Below are 26,829 nucleotides of genomic sequence, written 5' to 3' on the forward strand. Positions count from 1 at the left end.
ACTTGAAACTGCACACTATATGCCAATTTTATGTGGGTATAGGAGAGATTCAAAGAACATGTACCAGTTTTAAGTACTCAAGTCTAGTACTGACTTAACATATTCATCAAGGTGAAACCGTACTTCCTTCCTCTGTTGAAAAACACTTGAAATAAAATACCAGTGTTACCTTTAATTAAGTTCTTGAACCATTGACCGTAGTGAACCTTTTTTGCATAATCAGCATTAGTTTGCTCAAGGAAAACCTGCAGTCAATATGGATAACATTTCTGCATTCTCCTCACTCCAGTGTGGGCTGAACCTAGTTAAATGTTTTTTCCCAGTTTAATCTCTGCTAAGATTTAGAGATTTTGTAACTGCCATTTTATTCTCCTGTGTGACTTGCGTCGTTAAAACTGACTTGTGTACGACATGTTTCTGGTTTAACACCATCCCTGTGTCACAAAATTTTTTAACAAACTTTTGAATAATACTTCACCGATGTTTCCTTTTAAAATTTTTCCCTGAATTTTTGTCTATATACAACATGACATTTCTTCTCTGAATAAGTTACCATTATGAATACATGTTCTTCAACAGTTAACTGCATTTTAACAAACAGCAACACACAATTATGTAGTCTTATTCAAAAGCCAATGCTTGATACAGACTGGCAGTACTCAAATGTATAGGCGATAAACAGTTCTCCAGGTCTAGTTGAACCATCTTAACCCATATTATTACCCAAAATTGATATTATTTTACCCATCTCGCACCAACATGTGTTTTAACAAAAATATGTATTTACTGTAAACATTGAGTGATGGGGCCCCTTTTAAGTTGAACACCCGTATTTGTTCAGATGGCAAATAATGAAAAAGACACTTTTTTTAGGTACAAGTAGCATTACTATTTGGCAGTCCTTTTTTTTTTGTACAATGGAAACCAGTTTAAATTTAATATTGGAAATTTGTTGACATTGCATCCATCATTCATGTGTAGGTATTACAAAGAAAAGTTTTGTTTTTTTAAATTTATTTAGTAATACTAGAAAGTTTTTGACTTATCATTTCTGATATATAACTGAAAGCTTTCAAGTTTCATTTGTGTTTTGATGTTATTTCATTTATCATTATAATAATTATAAGTAACAGATGTATTTTATTTAGAATTATATTTTATTTTTATTTTGCAATATTTTTATTCTTAGAATGTGATTTCTTTAGCCATAATTTATGGTGTTTTTGGTATAATTTATTTAATCTAATTTTGAGTTCAAAAAAAATTATATACCTGCCAATTAATTTGCAATTTTATTATCTAACCAGTTCCAAATTCTGACTGAATTGGATGAATGAATATTATGTTACATTCCAAACCTTCACATGATGATTTTGTTTAATGTTTCCTACTTTACAGAATGTGAAACAAAATTACAAAGCAATTTCTCATCTTGTCATCTTAAGGATGATTTCATGTGAAATCTTAATAAGTTATTTTATAGTTGGCTTTTGAATGGAATGTTTATTTCTTCTTTAATATGTTAAAAATATCCACTGGAATTATTGAATTTTTCTTGCCTTTTTCTACTTTTGTTTACACATCTTGTTCCACTTCATTCACATGTAGTTTCTTTCTACACCATTGATTTCAGGGTGGCTTAAAAGTTATCTTCACACAAGCTAGTCATTTTATTATAATTATAACATTTGTTTCTCATTCACTCTCGCCATCTGTTACTGTGACTGATTGGTGTACTTGTAATTTAGAGAATTTGTGAAGATTGTCTAAGCTTCATAAGATTCTCATCCTGTAAAGTTGCTGTTACGGATTGTTTCTTATTAAAATGTATTTCAGATGTCTGAAAAATTGGTTGAGTAATTTATTTACAAATAACATTGTTTAATTCTGTAGGGTTTTTAATTAGGCATTTTATCAATTATGCACAGAATGATTTATGATATCTTCCTATCAATAAATGCAATGTAGTTGAAATTGTGCATTTTTCTTCAGAGAGTAAAGCATTTCAACAAGCAGAATTCATCTCAGTAGTTGCAAAAATATTAGGGATTATGTACATTTTATTTCTTGGCAAAATGTTTATCATCAAAACTTAAAGCAACATTTAAAATGAAGGTATATTTTTAAATCTACATGTATATGTGCACTCGTTTATGTTTTTCAGTCACAAGTTTTAGGACTGGTTAAAGTAAACATAATACTTCACATACCAGAGTCATAACATCTTACTTTTTATGATTGTTTCACATTCTGTTAGGTTACCATTCAATACTTGTAACAGACATAACTGCTGGTGGGTAGTTCATTCCACAGCCTACTTAAAGATATTTTATTCAACAGCTAAGAAGAGTATCAATTTGTTGTTTACTTTCTAACAGTTACAGCAATTGATGCTGTTAAGTTATAATGTGATTTTGGACAAATTACATTAAGATGAAAAAATAAGGGATGTTAAATTCATGTAGATTATAATGAAGATATTTTAGACAAAATTTGAAAAAAGGATCATTATTTTTCATTCTGTCAAAACAAAAAATGTGTTTCCATTCTTATATAACAAAATATATCCAGCTAATGCACTATATTTTTTATGAATCTAAAAAAAAATATTTCTAAATATTGTGTTATACTGTTATTAAATGTTTTTGTCGAAGTTTTGAAATTCATTAAAAGTAGCCCATACTGGAGAAGGTCCTTTAATAAAGATGGCTGGCCCTCTTTTGACGTATTAAATTGAATTACTAGACATCTTTAAGAGAAATAGTTTGAAATCTTTATTGTTCTAAAAGCAAAGAAAAAAGGTTTTGTGCATCTTTATTGTTCTAAAAGTAAAGCAAAAAAGTTTTGTGCTGCAAATCAATTCAATAAATATTGTTTGCATACTGATTTTAGTTTTCATGAATGATTTACCTAACTCTGTAAAAATAAATATGCACTGATATCAGTTACTATGGATATAATGATCAAGAACAAGCAAATTAAACTGCTTTTGCTTAACTTATGTATTGGAATTTGTTATTAAATTGACTTTACCAAAGGCTCAATCAGTGGAATCATCACACTAATAGCACAGTTAAGATCAACATTGAAACTATGCCTGCTAAGACATTGTAGCTTCTGTACAAAGTTACTTATATTGTACATATATTCGTGTTGCAATTCATATATATAAACCACAAAACTCATTTATAAAATATTATACTGATATTGTTGTGTTGATTATAAACTTCTATGTTGAAGTAACCAAGATCATATATATTTCCTCTCGCTCTTAAACTAGTTGTATCCCAATTTGTAATTTACAGATTATTGCTTATTCAACAAATCACTTATCTTCTTTACATTCTTGAATTGGATGTAGACAACAAGCACTTTCAACACATACACGTGTGTGTGTGTGTATGTATATATATATATATTGTTACTGTCACAACACACCTTTGCACAACTGATATTTATATATAGCATTATATATTACATACAGTATTATGTATTTATTAATAGCTCCCTACACAACACAAACACAGCTTTTTCACACAAATTAATTGTGTCTAATAAAACAACTTGATAATCACAATGATTTATTATTAGTACATGTTAAAATTTTTTGACTTTTTGTGTAGAATACAGAACAGAATCAATAAGCGCTTGATGATAGAAAATATATTCACACAATGTTGCACCAAAAGAGATATTGCATGCTGAAGAAAGGAATCTGTGTTATTGCTTTTAAAATAATGTATTCAAAATCTTATGATAAACTAATAACAAAACACATTAATAAACACAGTGGAAAAATATTATTAAATTAAACTTTAGATGTATGATTAATATTGCTTTGGTTAGACCACATAGATATTTACCCACCTATACAATTAAAATGCACATTGGAATGAAACTATGTATTGTATATTGCACATACACACATATATGCAGAAAGATAATCATGATGTATGATAGGTAAGAAAGTTCTGAAGCGCTATCAAAAAAGATCAAGAACATACTTGCATAAAAGTTTTATTTCTTTTTGAAGCATAAATTTTACTCATTTTTCTCTCCATAGTCCATATCATTGTTTATCATAGAGGCATTTATTTTTGTAGAAAGCATGGGAAATGTATCCCTATGTCATGAGTGCATAAATTGTGATTGTAACTGTGCAGCGGCAGTATTCAGAAACCAACTACCTTCCTACTTCCTTGAGTTATCTCATACAAATTTTATATGCAGCATATAAAAAGTGTGAACTTAAGAGTTAGAGTACACTTACATGATATGAAACTTAAACCATGATTCATAAAAACCATATATTTATTGAACAAGCATGCAGATCAGATTTGGTGTTATACTAACAGGTTTTTTAAACATTGTAGTTCTGAATAGATCTGATAATACTTCCCATATATTTCGAATTTATTTTAAATTATTTTTACCCATAAGAACTGGTTTTTTGTTCCTCATTTAACATAAGAACATTTGTACCTCATTTGATGAGCCCGGACAAGTGCAGCATACGCATTTATATTGAACTCATATGGTTCTGAAATTAAGCCCCCAATCGGGGTGAAATGCTCTCTGAACACTGAAGAAAGCAGAACAAGCTTTTTTAAAGCATATTGAAAGTGCTCCTTGAATCAAAGATAATACCTCGATACATATGCAGCAGAACATATCTAATTTGATAACCTGCCATTGTTACACGCAGTCATCGTGTAACAGCTAGTATTACCACCTTATAAATATCAACAATATGAAAAGAAACTGCACTGCATTTTGTTTACTGTAGAGGCTCCAAGAACAATTTTATTAATTATTTAATTTGGTTTTAATCATTGGTATTTTACCCTTTGTTAACCAACCATAACATTGTAAAGGCAAGCCAGTAATGTTAGTGACTGACAACCTATGCAAATTTGAATAAGTTATATTGGATAGTTAACCAGAAGTTGTTCACAGTTTTAAACAAATATATGACTCATAGACTATGCAACATCTCTTTTTAAATAAAATTGTGCTTGCATTATCCATTTAAAATAGATGTATGTATTGATTAAGTACTATGTTTTACTAAGTACTTTCCAAGCAACACTTGGAAAGTGTTCGTTCTTTCATGACAGCATTCACTGATCAGAAAGTTACAAATTTCAGACTTATTTAGTATGAAATCGTATTGAATTAAAATTGTTTAGTTGTGCATTGATTGTAAATTTAAGAAGTATGTATATTATTTCATAACATATTTATATTTGAGTGAATAAAATTGACTAGTTCGATTAATTTGTTCAGATTCATTTCACTTTTTTATATGCTCAATTCATACTGCTGATTTTTCCCTATATCAAATTTTTTTTTGTTCCTAAGTTTTTAATGCTAATTTTTCTGTTAAATAAATGTACAGTATGTTATGTCATTTTTGATAAATATCTCCTGATTTTAGACAAATTACATTATTAAATACCAACAAATAGTAGAACAAGATAATATTTAGCTTGGAATCATTTGTATGCCAGTGACATTTACCTTATACATTTCTATATCTTCATCTTATGTAGTTGTTAGATCATCTATTATTTCTATCCCGCATCATCTGTCTTTGGCTGATCCCATACCAGGAGACTTTCAACAGATTTATTAACTCTTCCTATATCAATCATATGAAATCCAGTGTGTTAATAAAAGACTGCTTCAGTAAAAAAAAAAGATGGTGAATAGTATTTGCAATTAAAACACTTTATATGTTAATAGCAAATAGAAATATTTGCATTTAAATTTTTTAATAGCGTTCAACCCATTTGTCCTACTGCCAGTTTTTAAAGATTGTAAAAAATCATTTTAATAATGTAATTTTTAGATTAGGATTTGAAAGTTTTTATTGTGTTTAAAGAATGTGAGCAATTTAAATTGCTAAGTTAAATCTGCCCTGTTTTAATACTGTATGTATGAAACTTTCATGTTTGTGCATGTGAGGCTTTCATTGAGTTGTTTGCGAAAAAGTTGACTCTACGAAAGAAGTTGCACATGCACAAATATAACATAGATACATATGCAAGCACTCTATATTCATTAACACATAACCACATAAACTTTAACAGATGTTTTTTTATCTGGCAAACCTATTATATAGAATGAAGAGGACTATTAATTGACCAATGTTGAAAGACATGAGGAATTTATATAAACATTCTTATTGCCTGCCGGCTTAAGGCATTTAAAAAAAAAAATTAGAATTATGAATTGCTGTTTTAATAATATTTTTGTTTATATAGCATTAGCTGGTGCTTGCATAGGATTCCAATTATCAGTTTTAAGGTTTTACTTACTATGTTGAATCAACTATATTAAATCTAATTGGTTTCTGGCCTAAATAATATATTTCTTGGTTGTATGAGTAGTAATATTAATAAGATGCTAACAGATTGTATGGTCCGTAATGTTTGTGTGTTACATAATCTTATTTTATTCTTAGATCATTTATTATTTGTATCCACATCATTTATATCTGATTGATCCCATTCCAGAAGACTCAACAGATTTAACTGTAATTGAGTATTTTACATTTTTGGGTCATATTCCAAAAAAAAAATAATTTAGTTTTTTTTTCTCTGTACCTCCGTCCTTTGTGTCTTAATGTGTACTGCACATCTGTCCTTATATGTGCAAGCTCATTAAAACTTGTGTGCATCATTTTTGTTTTTTTAAGAAGAAATTCATATTTTAAATTTATGGAATATGTTTTTATGTTTCCAAAAGATATAACAGATTTGTGTATATGTAGTGTATATATTTTCATGCTTATTTGTGTTGTCATTGCTTCCAGATGCCTGCTTATTAATTTTTCTAACCTGCTTGTATTCTTTTGTATCATATGTTCACTTTTTTTTATGTTCAGTACATGCCCTGTATTAAAACTTATTTTTATCTATCATTAAATTTTGTTGTCAATTAAAAGAATGATATTAAGATTTCTGTAAAAATGAGTTTAATTAATGAATTTCTCATTACAGTAATGTAAAAATAACAATTGTAATTAATACATTTGCACCATATCTGAAGCATTGAGTACTTGCCTCATTATTGCCTGGAAAGAAACATTTTAATCACCTGGCTAAAATTCCGTGCTGTTCAATGAAAGCTAGCTTGATGTACATTGATAAACAAATTTTTAAACCAAAGATAAATCATATGATATGATTTTCATATGGTGTTGCAGTGTTTGTTGTGTTCACTTTTAAGTAACAATAAGAAGTTTTACCCTGGTTTTCTATGCAACTTTTCTAGGTAATAATGAAACATAAAACCTCATTGTGGTGAGAATAATGGAATATTATTTGATCATTGTGTATTTATTTACTGTACTGTAATCGGTACTTACTGTAACAAAATCAAGTATTTCTATGTTTCTAGATCTGATTTTGTATTCAGATTTACTATTAATTGAAGTCGTAATTGTCGGTAGATAAATCATCTATTAATTCAGTGTAACTAGTTACAGTTATATTAGATATATTTATAGCCTGCTAATAGAATATACTTGAGTTTAAGCTGTTGTAATTTTGTAACCAACTGCCAAAATATAACATACACCTGATTTTTTTTTCATTTTTATCACCATTTTTATTTAGAAAACGGAATAAAAAAATAATCTATATTAAATGTGGGAACTAGGGGGTAGATGAAGTAAGTTGCATACACACTCTAAATTTTTTTTTTTCAGTTTGATTTTCTGGTACAAATTTATTATGAATGATATCAAGCCAAAAAGTACAATCAGTATTTTTTTTTTCTAATACTTTTTCTGTCTCCCTTTCTAGATTTTTGATTTCTTTGGAACTGCCAAGTTCGATGTTACCAAAATTCAATGTTTTGTTGTTAGAGAATACGTGAAACACCAACTTTCATCTGTTACAATCCTGTTTAAAAAATTCCTATTTTCATGAAAGATTTTATTGATTTCAGCTGACAATACTTTGTGTTGTCTTTTACAAATGTGGAATAGAACTTCAGCACATTTTTCATTATCACACCTTTGTGACTAAAATCTTATGTACATTTGTATTAATTCCTATTATTTCTTCTAACATTAAAAGTCAAAACATTTCTTCTAACATTAAATATTTTTTGGCCTTTGGCCAAAAAATATTGAACCTGTTTTGATTTGTGTTAATGATTTTGGATGACCTATCCATTTTTCATCATAAAGTTCTTAGCCTTTTTGAATCAATTTTGGTTCTTAACATGTAGTTGTACTAGATTGACACTTTTTACTGTATACAATTTTCAAATTTAAAATGTTTGTGTAGATGGTTTTTCCCAATTTTATAAAAAATGAACCTCTTCACAATTGTTGTAATTTTCTTTTTTATCAACCAAAGGCTTGCATAAACTATCAAAAAACCATTCTAACCAGTACTGTTGATTTGCGGCAGACAGTGTTAGTAATATGGTTGTGATAGTGTCAGTCTGGAAACTTAATGTTACACTGTTTATGTTCACTATAATGAAAAAACGAAAATGAATATTTAAGTGAGCTACAAGTATATTTTTAATATTGACCAAAGGTAAATATTTTATCAAAAATAATATCTTAACTAAATTAAAGATGATAATAATAAGATACATAATAAAGATAAAAACCACTAGTTATGTTTTACACATTGTAGGATTGTTTACTTGAATAAATTTATGCAAATATTACAATTATGATGTGTTTGAAATTATAGTGATCACTAATTATTGTAAGCTGTGTATTTTATGAACATTTGTAGGGCTAATAAATTGTTCAGCAAATTGATTGTATCAAGCAGCATAATATAATTATATGAGGGATGTTTTTAAAGTAAGTACCGTTTTGAAATTCTGCTGCTGCTATGGTGTGGTTAGTATTCTACATATGTGAACTGTGTACCTGCATCTGTTGGCAAGCCACAGACGCCATTATGAAAATATTGGACTGTGTTTACATTTGTGAGTACTTAAAATGCCTCCGCTGATTGAGAATTTCACCAACTGTGAAATACGTGGTGATTCGTTTTCTTAGTGTTGATGGTGTCAAAGTGTCTGAAATTCATTGTCAGATCAGTGAAGTGTATGGAGAAAACATTGTGAGCGATGGAATGTTACGAAAATGTGTTATAGCTTTTAAAGATAGCCTCCAGAACGTTCATGATTAGGAATGGGATGGGATGACCTGTCATTACTGAAGATTTGGTGCAGAAAGTTAACAAAAAAGTGAAAGAGAACAGATGCTTTATAGTTTCTTTGCTATCTGAAGAGTTTCCTCAAGTTTCAAGAAATGTTGTCTATGAAATTGTGACCAAATGCTTAAATTAACAAAAATTGTGACCGTGTTGCAGTGGTTATTAACTTAGGTGGCAGACTTCTATGATGACTGTGTTCAAAAGCTGGTTACATGATACAAGTGCCTTAATATTGGTGGCAATTATGTAGAAAAGTAGATTAAAGGCTTTCACGTAAAATTAAAATTGTTAAGAATAGTGTATAAGTTTTTTTTAATTTCAAAATTGTATTTGCTTTAAAAACATGCTTCGTATATTAAAATAATCTTTTCCACTTACTGCTTTTTTCCCATTTAATACTGTGATATTTTATTTTTATAAATTTATATCTGTATGAGATGATAAAATAATTAGAGTTTTAATACTTTAAATTATTATTTAAAATTGTACATATAAAAATGTTCTTATGAAGTAAAGATATCTGTAAAAATCTAAAACATTGATAAAACCAAAGAGGTTAGTGGGAAAAATTAATTTTAATAAATTTATGTAGAGCTTGCAGTATTTTCTTTTTAACTGTATAGACCAATTAATATTTAAAATATAAATTTAAATTTATTTGCAAATAGCGAATAAATTTTCATGTAAGCTTAAACTAAATGTTAAGCTTCTGTTCAAAATACAGCAAAATAGAAGTGTATGTAGAATTGAGTGTTAACCTTTGCTATGTGTATTCCCCTAAAAGTTGTATTAATAGAAACAATTTACAATAAAAATTGAAAATAATGTTATGTTTTATTGTGATAAATTGTGGTTAGTGGACATATACAAGCAGCTTCTAATACTTGATACTGTGACTATATAACTTCTGCATAGTAACATTATTCAGATTCAGTGAACGGAGCAGTTTAGTGAAGATTTTTAAATAAATTTGATTTTAATTATTTCATTTAATTCTCTGCTACCTATTAAATGGTGATACTTTTTAGATTCTGTTACAAATAATCAGTTTAATTCTGAAGAAAAAATATTTTTTAACTGGTAATGAGGACATAATTTTTTCTTCATGTTGTTGAAATTTAAGGATACAGATATAACTATATTTTATCACGCAAAAATTGCTTATTTTTAAGCCTAGATTTGTGAAAATTGTAGACTAAAGAATACATATATCAAAGTAATTAGGTTGTAAGAATTGTATTTGGTATGTTTTTCTTAAAAGGTAAATTATATATTTCTTGCTGTTAAAGTGAACTTTATTACAATTTAAAAACAGAACAGCCTTTAATTTGGTGTATAACTTTTTTTTATAATTGCTACAATTATAATAGCTCAAACTCAGGTTTCTTTTTTTATTGATGAGGCTATAATTGTAGATTTTCAACAGCAGGATTGTACTGAACGTTTCCCATGTATTTTTATCACATGCTTTGCTTTGCTTTTTATTTATGTTTTTTTTTATATTGTTTTTTTTTGTATGTGTACATTGTGTTATGTTATGCTTGTTGTGCTTTATTGGTTGATTCTGTGTTTGGTGCGCTTGGTGGTGGCAGAAAGCGCTTGGTCAGTTAACAGTCAGTCTACTAGTAGCAGTCCAGCACCACTTAATCATAGGCCATCTACCCCTGAAACTGGTATAGTATCATACGTTTTTTCGTTTGTTAGTTTTCTTTTGTTTTTGCTTTATGTTTTGTTATAAAATGCGAAATTAAAATATATTTGTTTTTTGTCCACTGTACTTAAATAATTTGTTATAATATGAGTATAATTTTATTTATATTTTAATTAACTTATTTTTTATGGGGGTTTTCAGATTATTTTAATTTTTAAAGTAATTAATCTTTTGTTTTTCTGTATTTGTATTAGTGTATTGTGTTGCCTTCATGTGTGATTGATGTAAAGTGAGTTAATAATTATGCATATTATTCATATGTTTTTGAAGTTATTTGTTATTAGATACAGTCATGTTAGATATTTAATTAAATCCTCCCTATAATATAAAATAGTAAGAAAAATGCTGAAAACATGAAAGTTGCTATAAGTCAAGAGTTAATTGATTTACTGGGACGGGCTTAAAACATTAATTAAGTCACAACTAATTAGGCCTCACCCAAAATTTTTCCTCAGCTTATAGTTGAAATATGAGTAAACTTTTGTTTTCTCTGTATTATAGTATGGTAAGAAAAATCCTGAAATGCTGACCACAAAGTGGTCAGGGGGCACAGTCTCCTTGTATTTAATGTTTTGTTGTTTCTGCATATTTACTACATTGTTATATCATGTAAACCATTAATTAACATTTGGTTTTATGTTAAATTAGTTATACTATTAAGATTTAATGCTGATAATTGTTATATTACAAAAAGTTAAATTTTCACTTTGGTTAATGTTCTACCCATATATAACAAGGTAAGCTATGTTAATGTTCCAGCTGTGCAATGTAGCTGTCTGTAATACAATATTTGTGATTTGTAATAAGAAGAAAAATGTTTCTTGTCGTACTTATTTTGGGATGTTTTTATGCAGTGTTTTTGAAAAACGGTCAACCTATGAAGATTATGTGTCAATTTTATTTTCTGATGTAGAAGGAAAAAGCTATCATTGATGAAATTCTACTTTTTAATATACACCATAAATTTAATTAAATAATTTTTATATTCAAATTTTAAACAGCAACTGATTACTCAAGATATAAGCTTGAGTACTGATTACTGAAGCTTATATCTTACATTACTTTAATTCCTGTAAAGGTTAAGGATATATAGTGTTTCTTTCCATGTAGACAATTTTTATACTTTGGCAAAGGATTTTTAAATACAAGGGTCATTAAATAATTAGAGACAAATGACTATAGAAAAATTACTATTTAGTGACAATGAAACTAATACTACTCTTAGCATATTCGCTGGCTAAAATTAAGCACTTGTCCCATCTTTGTGGGTTTTTTTATTACGTAGTAAAGAAGCGTTCACATTGGTGTCTTAGCCATTCTTGAATTGCTCATTGTTGCCAAACTTGGTGTGTGGTAAAAACTCTTTGAGAGGACCAAATCAGAAAAAAAATTGTTTATATAAGATCGGAACTGTAAAAATGCAGAAGAAATGCCTTTTGAGGAAGAACCATGGTGTTTCCTTCTTATTGTGGGTTTCATTTTATTTTCTAGCATGTCACAGTAGTGCTCAATTGTACATTGTATTTCTAAATAATTGCAATAAATTAAACCTTTATAGTCCATTATCACTGTCAGCATCATTTTACAGGTTGATGCACAGAATGATAATGGAATGGCCATTGCCAATACCAAACTGTAAATTTCAACAATTTTCCAAAATTTAAAGGCCAATCCACTTGTAAAAATGTTTACAATTAACTGTTAAAGAGGGACAATAACACCCTATAAAAGTTTTTGGGGGATGCCAGGTAAATTCTTAATCTGTTTATTTTTTATCATAATGTTTTAACATTGGTGAGTAAATTTTGTTTGGTTTTACACCTTCTGAAAAAAGTTCACAACATACTGTTCTTTCACGGTTCAATTTTCAAGTGGAGCCAGCATTTTGAAATATAAGTTTACAATAATGGAAATTCTTTTTAACAGTTGATATTTTCTATGTCAGGTGGGCTAACTTGAACTTCAGATAGTTTTATTTTTTTCTATTAATAGTTAATCCACTGTTGTCTTATGTCTCTTTAATGAATGAACATCCCTCATTGATTGCAGATAAAATGTCCAGTTAAGGTAACAAGTATCTTTCTTATCAGTACTGTTGTCTTGCTGAGATTCTTCAGTCCCCCCCCCCCTCCCACGCACTTATTTGTATCAAATGCTTTATGTGCATGTGTAAGAGAACTGTTCAGCTTTTGATATGTGCATTTATTTAAAAGCAGTATGCTTAGAAAGGCTTTTCTTTTAATTATGCTTGTTTGTATATATATATTTAGTGTTTTAAATATGGCTTTTTGGTGTTTTGATGGTTGTATTGAAGTTTTGAATGTTTGTGATTGGAAAAACATTTTTAGCTGTGTGTACTATGCTTGACAGTAAGTGTAAATATTATAAGTTATGTAATGTAGCATAAAATATAAATTATGACATGTTTATATAATTAGATAAGTAGATAAAATTAAATGGTAATAATGAAAAACAATTTTTATAAAAAAGAAAAGGAATATTTTATTTAAACTTATTAATTGGGTCAATTTATAAAACAACAAAAAAATTTATCAGTAATGGCAGGGGTCAGTTTTTCTATTTATAATTTGTAGTGCTGTTAGTTGCAAAAATATATTTTATTATACATCTATATTCACTTATTTTATTGCTTTCTTAGTGAGGATCTTGATTTTATTAAAACTGACCAATAAAATAAAGCTTTTTTACATGCGCCTCTGGACACAATACTTGCAGCTTAATTTTTTTATGATAATCAGATTTATCTCCTTTATATAAATGTTTTTTGTTAGAAAACTGAAGTTGTGAATATAATTTATTAACTTACATAAATTATTTTTCATTTTTTTTTTTCATATTTACTGCAGTACTTCTATATTACTTTTTTTATCACTTTTTCTGCATTATTTCCTTTACAACACCATCATTAAGGATAATTCTACTTCTTTTTTATTGATCATAGTTAGTGTCTGTTTTTTTCCTTATGCTTCTGGGTGTTACTGTTACAGTGTATTATTTGACAAGAATTATTTAATTATTAAAAATTTATTAGTTTAAATACTTGTATAGATGTGAACTAAATGTCGGTCATTGTCTGAACCCACCGGGTTGGTCTAGTGGTTAACGCGTCTTCCCAAATCAGCTGATTTGGAAGTCGAGAGTTACAGCGTTCAAGCCCTAGTAAAGTCAGTTATTTTTACATGGATTTGAATACTAGATCGTGGATACTGGTGTTCTTTGGTGGTTGGGTTTCAATTAACCACACATCTCAGGAATGGTCGAACTGAGAATGTACAAGACTACACTTCATTTACACTCATACATATCATCCTCTGAAGAATTATCTAAACGGTAGTTACTGGAGGCTAAACAGGAAAAAGAAAGAAAAGAAAGAAAGGTCATTGTCTGAACTTGAAATGTAACTGCAAATAATAGAGTGATGTATTAACATGAAATATTATTTTCCTAATGAATTTTTTAACGTCCATAAATCAGATATAGTAAATTACGTTAGTCTGTATAAAGAGGAGACACAGTTAATGTTTAATTTTAAGCATATTTAATTATTATTTGTGCATGCTTAACAAATTATAAAATTACATCCATGTTATTTTGAAATCATGTGTTATGTTAACAGTAAAAACTGCTGACTACAGTTTTTGGTTTTAACGGAATTTTGTCTAAAATGGGATATTTCCTGGTCTTAATGGATTTCACCAAAAAAATTGTTTACTTTTCATGTAACAACAAAACCTGACTGAAACTGAAATATTTTTGTATTAAACAAAAAAATTCCATATTATAACAAATTTTTTTGTCTGATATCCAAGAAAGATATGTTTGTTATTTATTTATCTAAAATACTGATGTATGTTGTGTATATATTCAAAGTAATAATATTTTTCAATATATCATTTCACTCTATAGAAATCTATAGAGAAGGCAAAATACAGAATGATTGCAACAATTTAAATGGATATTTTCAGTGGTTTGTAAAAAATCTGTTTTTCAAATATGGAGATAATTTCGTCTTTACTAGAAATTTCTTAAAGTTTGTACCATATATGTGTGTACTTTGAATCACATGATATAGATTAATTCATCAGAAAGGGGAGGTACAAAAGCTTTAGAAAAATTTCACAAAAAGTAGACACAAAGCATTAAATCTGGACTTTGTGACCAACCTGTCAATGATTTTTTCATCCTTTTCTTTTTTTGTCTGTCTTTGAAGGTATTTTTTTGCACTTTGGTAAGATTTTAAACCTTGATATGCCTGTGAGGCAGAACTCCGTCTTGTATGAGAATAAAGTTCTCGATGTCTTCCTCAAAGTGAGGCATTAGCCATTCACCTAACATATCAGTATAGATTTATCCAATGTGTAGTTGTAAGAGAAAGAAACTGTTTAGCTGGAGTTAGCACAAAACATGTTCCGCTTAAGACAAATTATATATTGTACAATTTCTTTAGGGTTTTCTGTTCACCATTTTTTTTTATTTTTGTTGTTTATTGATCTTTTCCCTAATGTTAAATTTACGCTCAACACAAAAAATTAGGCGATTAAAGAAATAATCTTCATGTTCTGGCTTGTCCATACGGAAATGTAGAACATGAAAAATGTACTTTAGTGCATGGCATAAACATAACTTGTTCTAACATAGAAGGTCTTCCAGAACGTTTCTTTTTACCACAGACCTTTTGTTTCCAATTGCTTTATCTTCAGAATAGATGTATTGTCTTGTTGGTAGTCATTTGCTGTACTGTATTGTAAAATGTCATTGCACAATGGTGAGAGAATGTGTTTTGGTGGCTAATTTGAGCACAGAAAAAGCCTTCTCAGATTTAATGGCCATCTTGCCAGATTTATCAGCTATATTGTGCAACTCAGTAATAAATATTGATACCTGCAGCAGCAGTTATACTAAACATTGCCTGTAGGACTATATTAGTTACTGCCTTTACGTGTAAAAAGTAGATATTTTATAAATAGTCGAAAGTATCGTACTTTATTTTTGATTAAGGAAGGCTATACAAAGTTTACATAAGCATATTTTAAAACAGGAAGTATGTTGTCTTGAGAACTTAAGATTGTCAGTGATACAATCTTTTCATTTGTGAACTTACTCTATTCCCATTATTAATCCTAGTAAGATTTTAGTTATGACTACTAAATCTAATATAATATGGTTTAGTAAAGGCTGATTCATGGAAACTGGAAATTTTGAATATTAAATCATCCTATGAAAAAAATTATATTAATTAAATATATTTAACTGTTTATTTATTTACATGAATAGATATAAACATGCAACTTAGGAATACATACACAAAATTTATTTTTTGAAGATCATATCTTATAGGTGAGCTCTGTGACTAGATATTTGTGGAATATCATACTGAAACTGCATGGTTTGATACATCATTTCAACAGGAATTTCAGCAATTGCTGTTAGAATATTTGTTTTTAGTTCTTAGCTGGTCGACTGGCTATTACTTTGCTTTTAAGAAGACACCACAAGTAAAAATCGCACACTGACAAATCAAAAGACTCGGGGGACCATGGAATGTCACAATTTCTCACAATTATATGATTGCTAAACAATTGCATATAGCAGTCATCAATATTCCTGGTGTGTGGGTGACGATCCATCTTGTTAAAACAAAGTTTTATTAATTATTTATGGAAATAGCTGTAGTTTTTGTGCAAAAATGTTTTTCAGCATAATGACATCAATCTGATTTGATTATAGTTTTGAAGCCATCCGTGTATTCTAAAAAGTAAGGGGTTATTATGCCATAGGTGATACATCACACCATCACATGGTAACTTTGTTGCTGTGTAATGGGCATGGATTTATAGTGTGTAGGATTCTCTTGTGCCCAAAAAAAGAAAATTTTGTTTATTAATAAATCTGTTAGGTAGAAATGGACTTTGCCCAACTTCCACAGTTTGATAACTATGAGTGAGGGATATTCAATAATTAGAGACAGATGTAGAAAAAACTGTGCATTTTTACAAAATCAGACTTTTACTACTTCTCAACATAATCCCCACTAATATTAATACACTTGTCCCAGCAATGAACTAGGTTTTTTATACCTGATGCAAAGAAGTCTTTGTCTTGTTGTTTGAACCACTTTCCCACAAATTGCTTGACCTCCTTGTTGTTGCTGAATCTTTTTTCTACGTAATGCCTCCTTGAGTGGACCAAACAAATAAAAACCCAGGGAGCCAATCTCAACTGTAGGGAGGATGTGGTAGTATCTGCCAACCCATTTTTCCAATGGTTTCTTGGGTCAGCCAGGTGGTGTAAGAGCGAGCATTATCGTTTAGCAATATCCACGCCTTTTCTTTGAGATCTGTGATGTTTTTCTCTCATTGATGGCTTTAATTTTTTTTGTCAATATGTCTGAGTATTAGACACTGTTTATTATACGCTGATTTTCCAAATACTCACAAAAGACGACCCCTTGGGCATTCCAAAAGACGATCTACATGACTTCCCACTGATGCTTGTGTTCTGAATTTCTATCAGGTAGGTGAGCTGGTGGTGTGCTTCCATTCCATGCTTTGTGGTTTTGACTCTAGTTCAAAATGGTGAACCAGAGTTTCATGACACGTTAAAATCTTGTTTAGAAAAGGGTCACCTTCCATTTTATAGTGTTCTTTCAAGTCTGTACACATGTTGAGTCTTGTTTCTTTATGTTGTTGCATTGACTCTTTCAGGACCCACCTTGCTTGCTGTACTTGAGCTTGTTATGAACTGTGCCAACACTTGCTGCAACTGCTTTTGCTATATGTTCAACTACAATTTGTCGGTCTTCATGAATAATGTCATTAATGTGGGTTTCAAGTGAAACAGTTGACACTTCAACTGGCCGGCCAGGATGTTGCTTGTCTGTCACTGAGGTTGAACAGTTTTTGAACTGTTATGCCTACTTATAAAAATTTCTGCAGTTTGTACAACTTTCACCATACTGTAAAATCATTCGAGAAAAGATTTTAGCTGGTTTTTACCCGCTGAAAGAAAAAAAAAACAGATCACTGAACGTTGTTCAACTAATGTGTAAACTTAGTTACCATAGTTAAATGCAATATTGTCTTTATAAACAAAACAATTTTTATCCATCAGCCATTCTCAGCTCATCCCAGTGATGCCAACCTAAAATCATGAAAGTACAAAACTCCTACAAACTGTTTCATTTCTACATCTATTTGTCTTTAATTATTGAATGTCCCTTGTATATCATTCATTGTCCTCATGTATCTTTAAAATCATCTGTTGGCAGAATTGATGGTGCATCATGTGATTGTTTGGTTTCATTTTCTGGATTATTGCAATTTTTGCAGGTGGTAAAATAAGTTCTCCAACATTATTAATTAAATACTTGAAATATATAACTCTAAAAATAGTGCATGATGACAAATTGAATGGTGTGGGCTTCTTATGACAGCAGCTTGAACATTTGCAGTGTACAAACTGTCCACCATCTGGAGGTTTCTTTTTTATCACAGAACTTGTTTTCTCAAAATTATGTATCCATGTATAATTGTATGTGTTGACGATATACAATCATGGTGTCCTAAATTAAGCTGTTTATAAATTCTCTACATACAGCCTCCACACTTTCTCTTCGTTTTATAAAAACCTTTGATGGCAAACATACATTGCACATTACTCCAAGTATCCATAACTAAATGAAAAGATCTCAGGAGCTGGCTTCTACGATTATTCAGTGTTGATACTTGTTCAGAGTTGCCAACACAAGTTTTAAAAAGTATGATAATCTACTTTTCAGTAAGATTTGGTTCTATTTTTATTTATTTAATACAGTATAAATGTTACTGCTCTCTAAATTTACAGTACTTTTTCTGTTTTTCCTCTCTTTTTACCATTGTTCTAATTTGTAAAATTTTCTGTGGCAAGGTTATTAAAAACTGTTAATGTTCATCAACATTGAATAACCATGCTCTTTATATCATCATGACTTACTTTAATGTATTTTAATATGTTATTTTGAACATGTAACCACTCGTCCTCTTTATTAAACCATCAAAACCAGTATATTATTAGTTATTAAACCATCAAAACCAGTATATTATTAGTTGTTGCTATTGCTTTCATATAAACAATAAATAAGATGGAAATAGAGATTATTTATATGTAATAGTTTTTCAACTTGTGTTTATTGATCTTGGGAAAAATTGAGATAAATTTAATAGTTGTTGCTCTAGCAGTAATAATAATGAAAAAATGAAAAGAATACTTATAAAAATTTGATCTTATCGTATGTTGTTTGTCATTCCTTCACCCTGGTTTAAATTTTGTTTGGTTGTGTGAAAAATCACTTCTTAAAAGATAGTAGATTATGCAACTCAAAAAAAATCTTCATGTGCAAAAATAAACTTAACATTTCTTATAATTATGCATAATATAATTATGAATGCAACAGAAACTATACACAAATCTTGGTTGATGTAACATCTGTAAACTGATTCTAAGTTATAAATTAATGATGCAGTCTATACGTTTTGTTAATTCTTCATGATTTTTTTTTTATTCAATATTGTGGATTTCAAATACAGTATGCAAACAAATTAGTAACTAAGCTACTCTTATTAAAACCATTTAATTAACACACAAACAGTTATTTAACTGTGAACAATGTAATCTGTTTTCTGCAGTCAGTTTGATAAACCAACTACTTATTTTGTATTATTTAATTGTGGCATGGTGATTATATCATTATTTTCATTTCAAATATTAGTTAATTTTATATCTATTTAATTACAGAATACATTATAAACCAAGCATAGTCTATCAGTACATATATCTTCAACAATTTCTTCTATGTTTCATAAGTAATAAATTACACTGATAGACAAAAAAAAATTTTAATGTTTCTCAAAGTGTGATACCATTTCTTGAATTTCTTTTTTTCATACATTACAGATCTATAAATACAATTTTTATATCAGTTTTAAATAAATTCTGCTTCAAAAAAATTAAAGGAGAATATAGTTAAAATGTATATTTCTGCATGGCTATATCTATGTTAGAATGATTTCACTGATGCTTTTCTTTTATAAATAACTTCAGACACATCCCAAGTTAATGTCAAACAGTAATCAGCTAGCATGTTAGTAATCCATTTCCCTTTATAGCAGCTTTTCATCATCGAAATGTCTTGGTGGAAATATTCATCATGTTTGTCATTAAGTCTCTGAGGTTGTCTGGGAAAAAATCCAGATGTGAGTGGAGGAAATGTATTTTCAAAGACATGTTACATCCCATAGCTCTGTATGAAGTAAGAAGTTGATTAACAATATTGGTGTAATTGTCGGATTTTTATTTGCCTAAAAAATTTTTGCTAACGTCTTTAAATGAATCCCAAGCTGCATTTGATACATTATTTAACATAGAGTTAAATACATCATCTTTGACCAACTCTCTTATTTGAGGACCAGCAAATATTCTTTCTTTAATTTTTCCTTCACTTACATTCGGAAATTTCTGCCTTATGTACAAAAATTTGGGACTATCCTTTCTCTCATTGGTTTTATACAATTTTTCATTAATTAGACCTAGCTTTATGTTGGGGAGGAGGTAAAATATTTTTTTTTGGGTTCAACTAAGACCAAGGGCTCATGGATAATATTTTTCCCATTTGGAATTAAGTTGTCTCGTTTCTTCCACTCTTTGATAACATAATGTTATTTATGTTATAGCTCGGCTGTCCCATTCACAAAGAAAACGTACTTATTATAGCCTAACTGCATGCCCAACAAAATTGCTATAACTTTCAAATCACCACATATGTTCCAGCTAACGTTTTTTTAATTTATTTTTTCAAAAACTTCTTTCATCACATCGTATGTGTCTTTCAAATTAATACCATAAGCGATTGGTATCGAAGAATATATGTTACCATTGTGTATTAGAACCACTTTTAAACCATACTTGGACGAATCTATGAAAAGGCCCCTGTCAACAGGTTTATGAACTTGTCCTAAATGCAACATAAGCTCATCAGTATTTGTCCAATAAACCAATTTATTTTCATCAATAAAGTACTGAGAAAGTTCTTTTTGTTGCCTTCAAAAGCCCAAAATTTTTGTATTTTTTTTAAAAGTAAATTCCAACCTTGCAGTCTTGATCCTAACAGTTAAGCGTGATTTTTTGATAAATTTAAATCCCTAACCAAGTTATTTAATTTACCTTGTGATATAAGATGTGGCTTATTGGAAGATAATTCAAAATCATTGTTGTCTTGTTCAGTACTGCCTGATTCTTCATTGCTGCTTTCAAAACATGCATTCACAAATGGCTCAGGAACTGGAATAATTTCACTGAGAGGTACAGGCCTGATTGCAGATTGCAGTGAAGGATATTTTACAGCATGTTTAGATTTTTTTAGAAATTCCAGACACACTTGTTAAACAATAGTAACAATTGTTAAATGATCCTTTGGTTTATGCCAAACCATGGGTACACCAAATAGCAAAGCCTTCTGTGTACCTTTCAGCCATCCTCTTAAATATATAGAACATTTAGTGCATGCTATATGAGGAGCCCATGTCTTATCCTGATCATCAACTTAAAGTACAAATGATATGCTTTTTTTATTAAAGGTATAATGTTTTTTCTGTTTGATTTTACGATAAACTAACCACATATATAACAAAAGGCATCCACATCATTTACATAATTTCGAGGCATTATGTACTGTACTGTTAACAAACTTCAGACAGCAATAAGACAACAAAATTAATTCATTCCAAAATCCAGTGCTTAATACAAACAACACAGCTGTGTTTTTAGCTACATGTTTTGACCTGCATAGACATGATCAATCTTGTCCATGATGGCTCATTCTTCATTATTAGAAATGATGTCATAATGTGTGACTATGTTATGTAGTATTGTTTATTTATAGCTTATAAATTATATTAACAAAGTTAAAAAATGAGGTAACAAAATACAACACAGAAGCTTAAAATTATCTATACATTGAAAAATGAAAAATCCTTTAATTAAAATTTCAAAATTTTTCAAAAATGGTGGGTGATAGAAAGATTCTGAGTTCGTATTAATTTTCAGCATCAAAAACGTATTAAAATCATGTATCGCATGTTAGGAAACAAAAATTATGTTTTTAGTTTATTAACAAATAAACGTAACCTTACATTTGCAAGAATTCAAATAATTTTTTTTTAAGTGAATGTTATTTATTCATCACATTAGAAACCTCAGGTATTATAAAAAGAACTGCATATATGCCCCGTAATTTAAGTTAAAGATTTTTTGAAGGTGAAATTATTTGAGAGGGATGCTTTAACACATTGTGTTACTATAGAAAATCTGCCATTTTTTTTATTTATAGTGGAGTATTCCCAAATTTTGTATAAAAAAGAATCTATATTAAATTTGTTTGTGGATGGAAATTTATTGCAGTAATTCATATATGGAGCCTTTATATTGCGGCCCAAGTTATTACTGAATAATTGTTCAGAACTTTCTTCATTCTTAAAAAAAAATTAATTTTTTTGGGATTCTAAGATTTTGCTTTATTATATTGAATTAAAAGTATCTTCTTTTTAATTATTATTTTTTTTAATATTAACTTTTTGTGAATTGTTACTGTTGGATTCAGATTTTGTGCACAAATTATTAGCATTATTTTCTTAGTACTTATTTATCGTAATATTTATTAAATGTTATTGTATAATAATGTTATCATGTGATCCTGATAACTGTATTTTTTTTTTTCAGCTCCTCCTCCAGGACCATTGGGGGCACCTCCCGGGCCTGTGGCCCCCCCGGGAGCGGTGGCAGTGCCCCCAGGTGGGATTGGGTTACTGCCACCACAACAGCCACACCAGCCTCCTCAACCTGCCGATCTTCCAAGTATGAAATTAGCTAACAATATTGTTTTTAATTTAAGTTCTTCATTGTTACATCTTTTATTTTAATATTTAGTTTGTTTTATGTAAACATGATTATTTAACATGGTTTTATAGTCAGTCTGACGTTTTTACTGTTTTTTTTTTTAAATTCCTATATTATCCTATCCTTACATACAAGTGTGTTGTACAAAATAAAAGCTTGAAACATGTTCTTTCTAATTATGTATTACACTATACATCTTCCTACACCGAACAAAAATAATTTTAAGAAATGTACCATTTTTAAAATTTGAAAAAAAACCAAAAAAATTACAATAAAATTGTAAACCGTACCGTAAGAGTCTTGCAGATATTACTGCTTCTGCTCAAAAAGCAAGAATTTCTGTAATATAAATAAAATTGTTTTGCACAGGTGCACACCTGTGCAGTTTTGATGGCCAAAATTATGGAATTAAAGTTTGAAATTTAAAACATCCACCATTTTTTCACTGGTTTTGGCCCCCAGTAATTTTTTTTTCATTTCCAAACTTGAAAAAATGGCTCGGCAGGCAACAGTTCACATCGAATGAGGGTTCATCGCCCAAACAGATGCTCATTTTGAGGACCTTCTGGTATCCTACTTTAAGGACGGCTTAAAAAATTGGAGAAATGCTTAGAAAAGTGTTTAGACTTAAAAAGAGATTATGTTGAAAAATAAAAAAATGACACTAAATAACATGTTTTTCTATCTTGTTCTAAGGACTTATTGAATGACCCTTGTATATTACAAAATTTTGGTTTTTTGAGCAGAAGAAATGGTATCTGTGAGACTTACCATTCGGTTTACAATTTCATTTTATTTTTTTGGATATCATTGAGTTTTGTTAGATTATTCCTTTAGTTTTATTTTTTTATGAATTACTGATAGTTATTTTATGGATTTATTATTAAAGTTTATTGCCATTTTGAACAAACAAATATACATTTTTTGAATTTCTTGGCCAATTTTTTTTTGTTAGTAGTATCATTCACTTCATATCATAATATTTTTACTTTCTTAATAAAACTAGTTTAATGACCTTCATAATTAGAAGATCCACGATATATAATATTGCACTTATTACTTTGTAAGTGTAACCCTCTGCTTTTATCATATCTGTGGATACACTTTTTATATTATTATTAAATGAACTTTTTTCTATTTCTCCATCAATTAGTTCAGATAGTTCTAATTATAGAATAAAAATTTTACCAATCGAATTTATTTCCGTTTTATGTAACAAGTCTTTGTTGCGACATTTGCAACACTTTCCTAATGTTTGTGTTTTATTAGTAGATATAATCTATTGTAAACTAATGCTTTTATTTTTTTTAATGAAGTGTTGGGAATTAAAAAAATTGTTTCATCTTCAGTACTTTCATTTACATAAGAACATTTATTATTAAAACAAGCTGTAGTATATTTTCTTTAAAATTTTATTATTTCAGGTACATTATCAAGTTTTTGTTTGAGATCATTTGTAAATTCAAAGGCGCCATTAAGTACTGCTACCTAGCAGCATGATTCGTAAACCCACCATTTTGAGGAAAATGTGACATATTTGAGTCTCACGGTCTCTTCCATAAAATGGAAGAAAAAACCCATATATATATATAAAACTTTACACATATATATGTATGTTTTTGAAATGGTGCGACTTGCCTTTAGCATATTATGAAGTGCAACATGCCTTTAGGATATTATGACAATAATAATTTAAGAATGAACAAGTCAAGCTGAATTTTTACAATTTCTACATTTATGATTATTTAAATTATTGCTACATTTTACAAGTTTTTTTGGCTGAATTTTTGCATCTGTTAATTGTTTCCTTAGCCATTGGTATGGTCAATTTTATTTCCGTCTTTCTTTTCCCCCTTTCCTTTATATTTCCTATGCTTTTGTTCTTACATTAATTTTGTCACATTCTGAAAACAAACATGTCATCTGTAAACCTTAATAAAATTTATCTCCTTTTCTAGTACTCCTTTATTTTTACAGTTGATTTTATATATATATATATTTATATAGTTCCTTATACAGTTCTTTAATTATCTTTCTTGACACATATTATTTCCATTATTATTTAAACCCATTTTAGAAAGTCAGATATATTTTCTGTATGTAAACTATATAATTATTCCATTACCCCTTGCTTTGTACCTTTCAACAATAGATTTTATTAGTACATTCACAGCTCATGTGCCTCTTCTTTTCCTGAATCCATATTGTTTTTCTGTAATCTTTTTTTAAACCTTTTTATCTTAATATAGGATAAGTAAAAATAAATCTTAATTATTTATTTTGAGTCATTGTTCATTTGGCTATCTTGTTTACTGTAGTTTAAGTAAATAAGATTTAGTATGTTTTAAATTTTTGCACTTTGTTAGTGGTTCATTGTACATGTTAAAAAAAATGTTGCACTAACCATTGTTATTTCATGTTTCTCATGATAATTTATTTATTTCTATTTTGTTTACTTAAATATATAATTTCTTATTTATTTAATTCTTTATTAAAAGATGTGAGCTTTTATACAGAAGTGGTTTAAATATTTAAGTATTTGATGGTTTTTTAAAAATTGTCCTTGGTTGTTATTTTGTTCCTTATTTTCTTAGTTAAATTTAACTCCATATATAATTTTATTATTCAAAGATTTTGACACAACATATTACATTTAAATCTCTGATTTAAAATAAATATTATCCACCTTTGTGCTGTTTAAATACAGACCTGCACATTTAGGGGTTTTTCCCAGATATAGGTGTCACTTAGGTTTTTCTACTGAAAATAATTACTTTTTGTTTTTCTATATAGTTAATAATCATTATTTTAATTGCATATAAATCTAAAATACTGAGTCTTTGTCTTGCAATTTAATAGAGAAGAATTATTAATCTATATGATTTTTCAATAACACAGATCTTTGTATATGTAGGTAGTAAACATTTTATTTTAATCATTTGTCTTTATTAATTATATGTTATAGTATATTACTTTCTGTTTACATCATTTATTTGTTTCAGTGTTCAATTGTCCCCGCAGACCAAACCTAGGAAGAGAAGGACGTCCAATTGTGTTACGTGCAAATCATTTTCAAATAACAATGCCAAGAGGTTTTGTACACCATTATGAAATAAATATTCAGCCTGATAAGTGCCCAAGAAAAGTGAACAGAGAAATAATAGAGACAATGGTTACAGCTTATGGCAAAATATTTGGGAAACTAAAACCAGTTTTTGATGGTAGAAACAATTTATATACCAGAGATCCTTTACCTATTGGAAATGATAGGCTAGAACTTGAGGTAAATCTTATTTTTGGTCTATTAATCGAGTTATTGTCAACCCGTTATCATTAACCTTGTGACTGCCAAACAGAAGTTGGAGTTAATACTGCTTTAGCCCTTACTTTGCATTAATCCTTATACAATTACTCCAAAATTAAGAGACTAACTTTGTATTTTTTAAAACTTTGAATTCTAGAAATTCGATAAACATTTGTTCACCAATTGAAATAATTTTTAAGCCTTAAGAAGATATAAGATGTCTAGGTAGCTTCTTTTTACATTCCAGATATGTAATTATACAGTATACCCTTAAATTATTGAAAATCACAACTTTGTTTATTTATTATTATGGCTCTATCTTTGTATTTTTAAAAACTTTTAAAAAGTTACTTTTTTAATTTATTATCTCTACTTATATTATTTTCTTCAAAATTAATTTTACCTGAATGCTTCCCCTTGAGTTCATTTCCCAAAATGAAAAAAAAAAAATTTTACAATTTTTAATGCTCGAAGTGTATTTTGTTAAACAATAAATAACTACCCCTCTGTAAGGTAAATTATGCTAATCAGATCTATTTTTCCACGTCAGAATCTAGACATATCAAATCCACTTACTTGCGCATATAACCAAATTTCACCCAGAAAAAACAAAAAAAAAATGAAGAAAATTAACCATAATTGGCTATAATTGGCCGAAATTAAAAAAT

At 28.8% G+C, this 26,829-nt stretch overlaps 1 protein-coding gene across 9 annotated transcripts in view; it reads left to right on the plus strand.

Annotated features, from left to right (window-relative positions):
• The window catches only part of AGO1 (protein argonaute-1), a 208,695-nt gene that overhangs the window by 76,965 nt on the left and 104,901 nt on the right, over positions 1 to 26,829 (plus strand). For 8 of the 9 annotated variants that reach the window (XM_075356949.1, XM_075356977.1, XM_075356958.1 and 5 more), the window contains 2 exons: positions 22,681 to 22,815; positions 25,860 to 26,140. In XM_075356949.1, coding sequence (XP_075213064.1) covers positions 22,681 to 22,815; positions 25,860 to 26,140 — 416 coding nt within the window. Of the gene's footprint in view, positions 1 to 10,809; positions 10,871 to 22,680; positions 22,816 to 25,859; positions 26,141 to 26,829 lie in introns of those variants that run through there. The other variant, XM_075357023.1, reaches the window with a different exon arrangement.

The sequence above is a fragment of the Lycorma delicatula genome, chromosome 1, assembly GCF_047948215.1.
Source record: "Lycorma delicatula isolate Av1 chromosome 1, ASM4794821v1, whole genome shotgun sequence".
NCBI classification, from domain to species: Eukaryota; Metazoa; Arthropoda; class Insecta; order Hemiptera; family Fulgoridae; genus Lycorma; species Lycorma delicatula.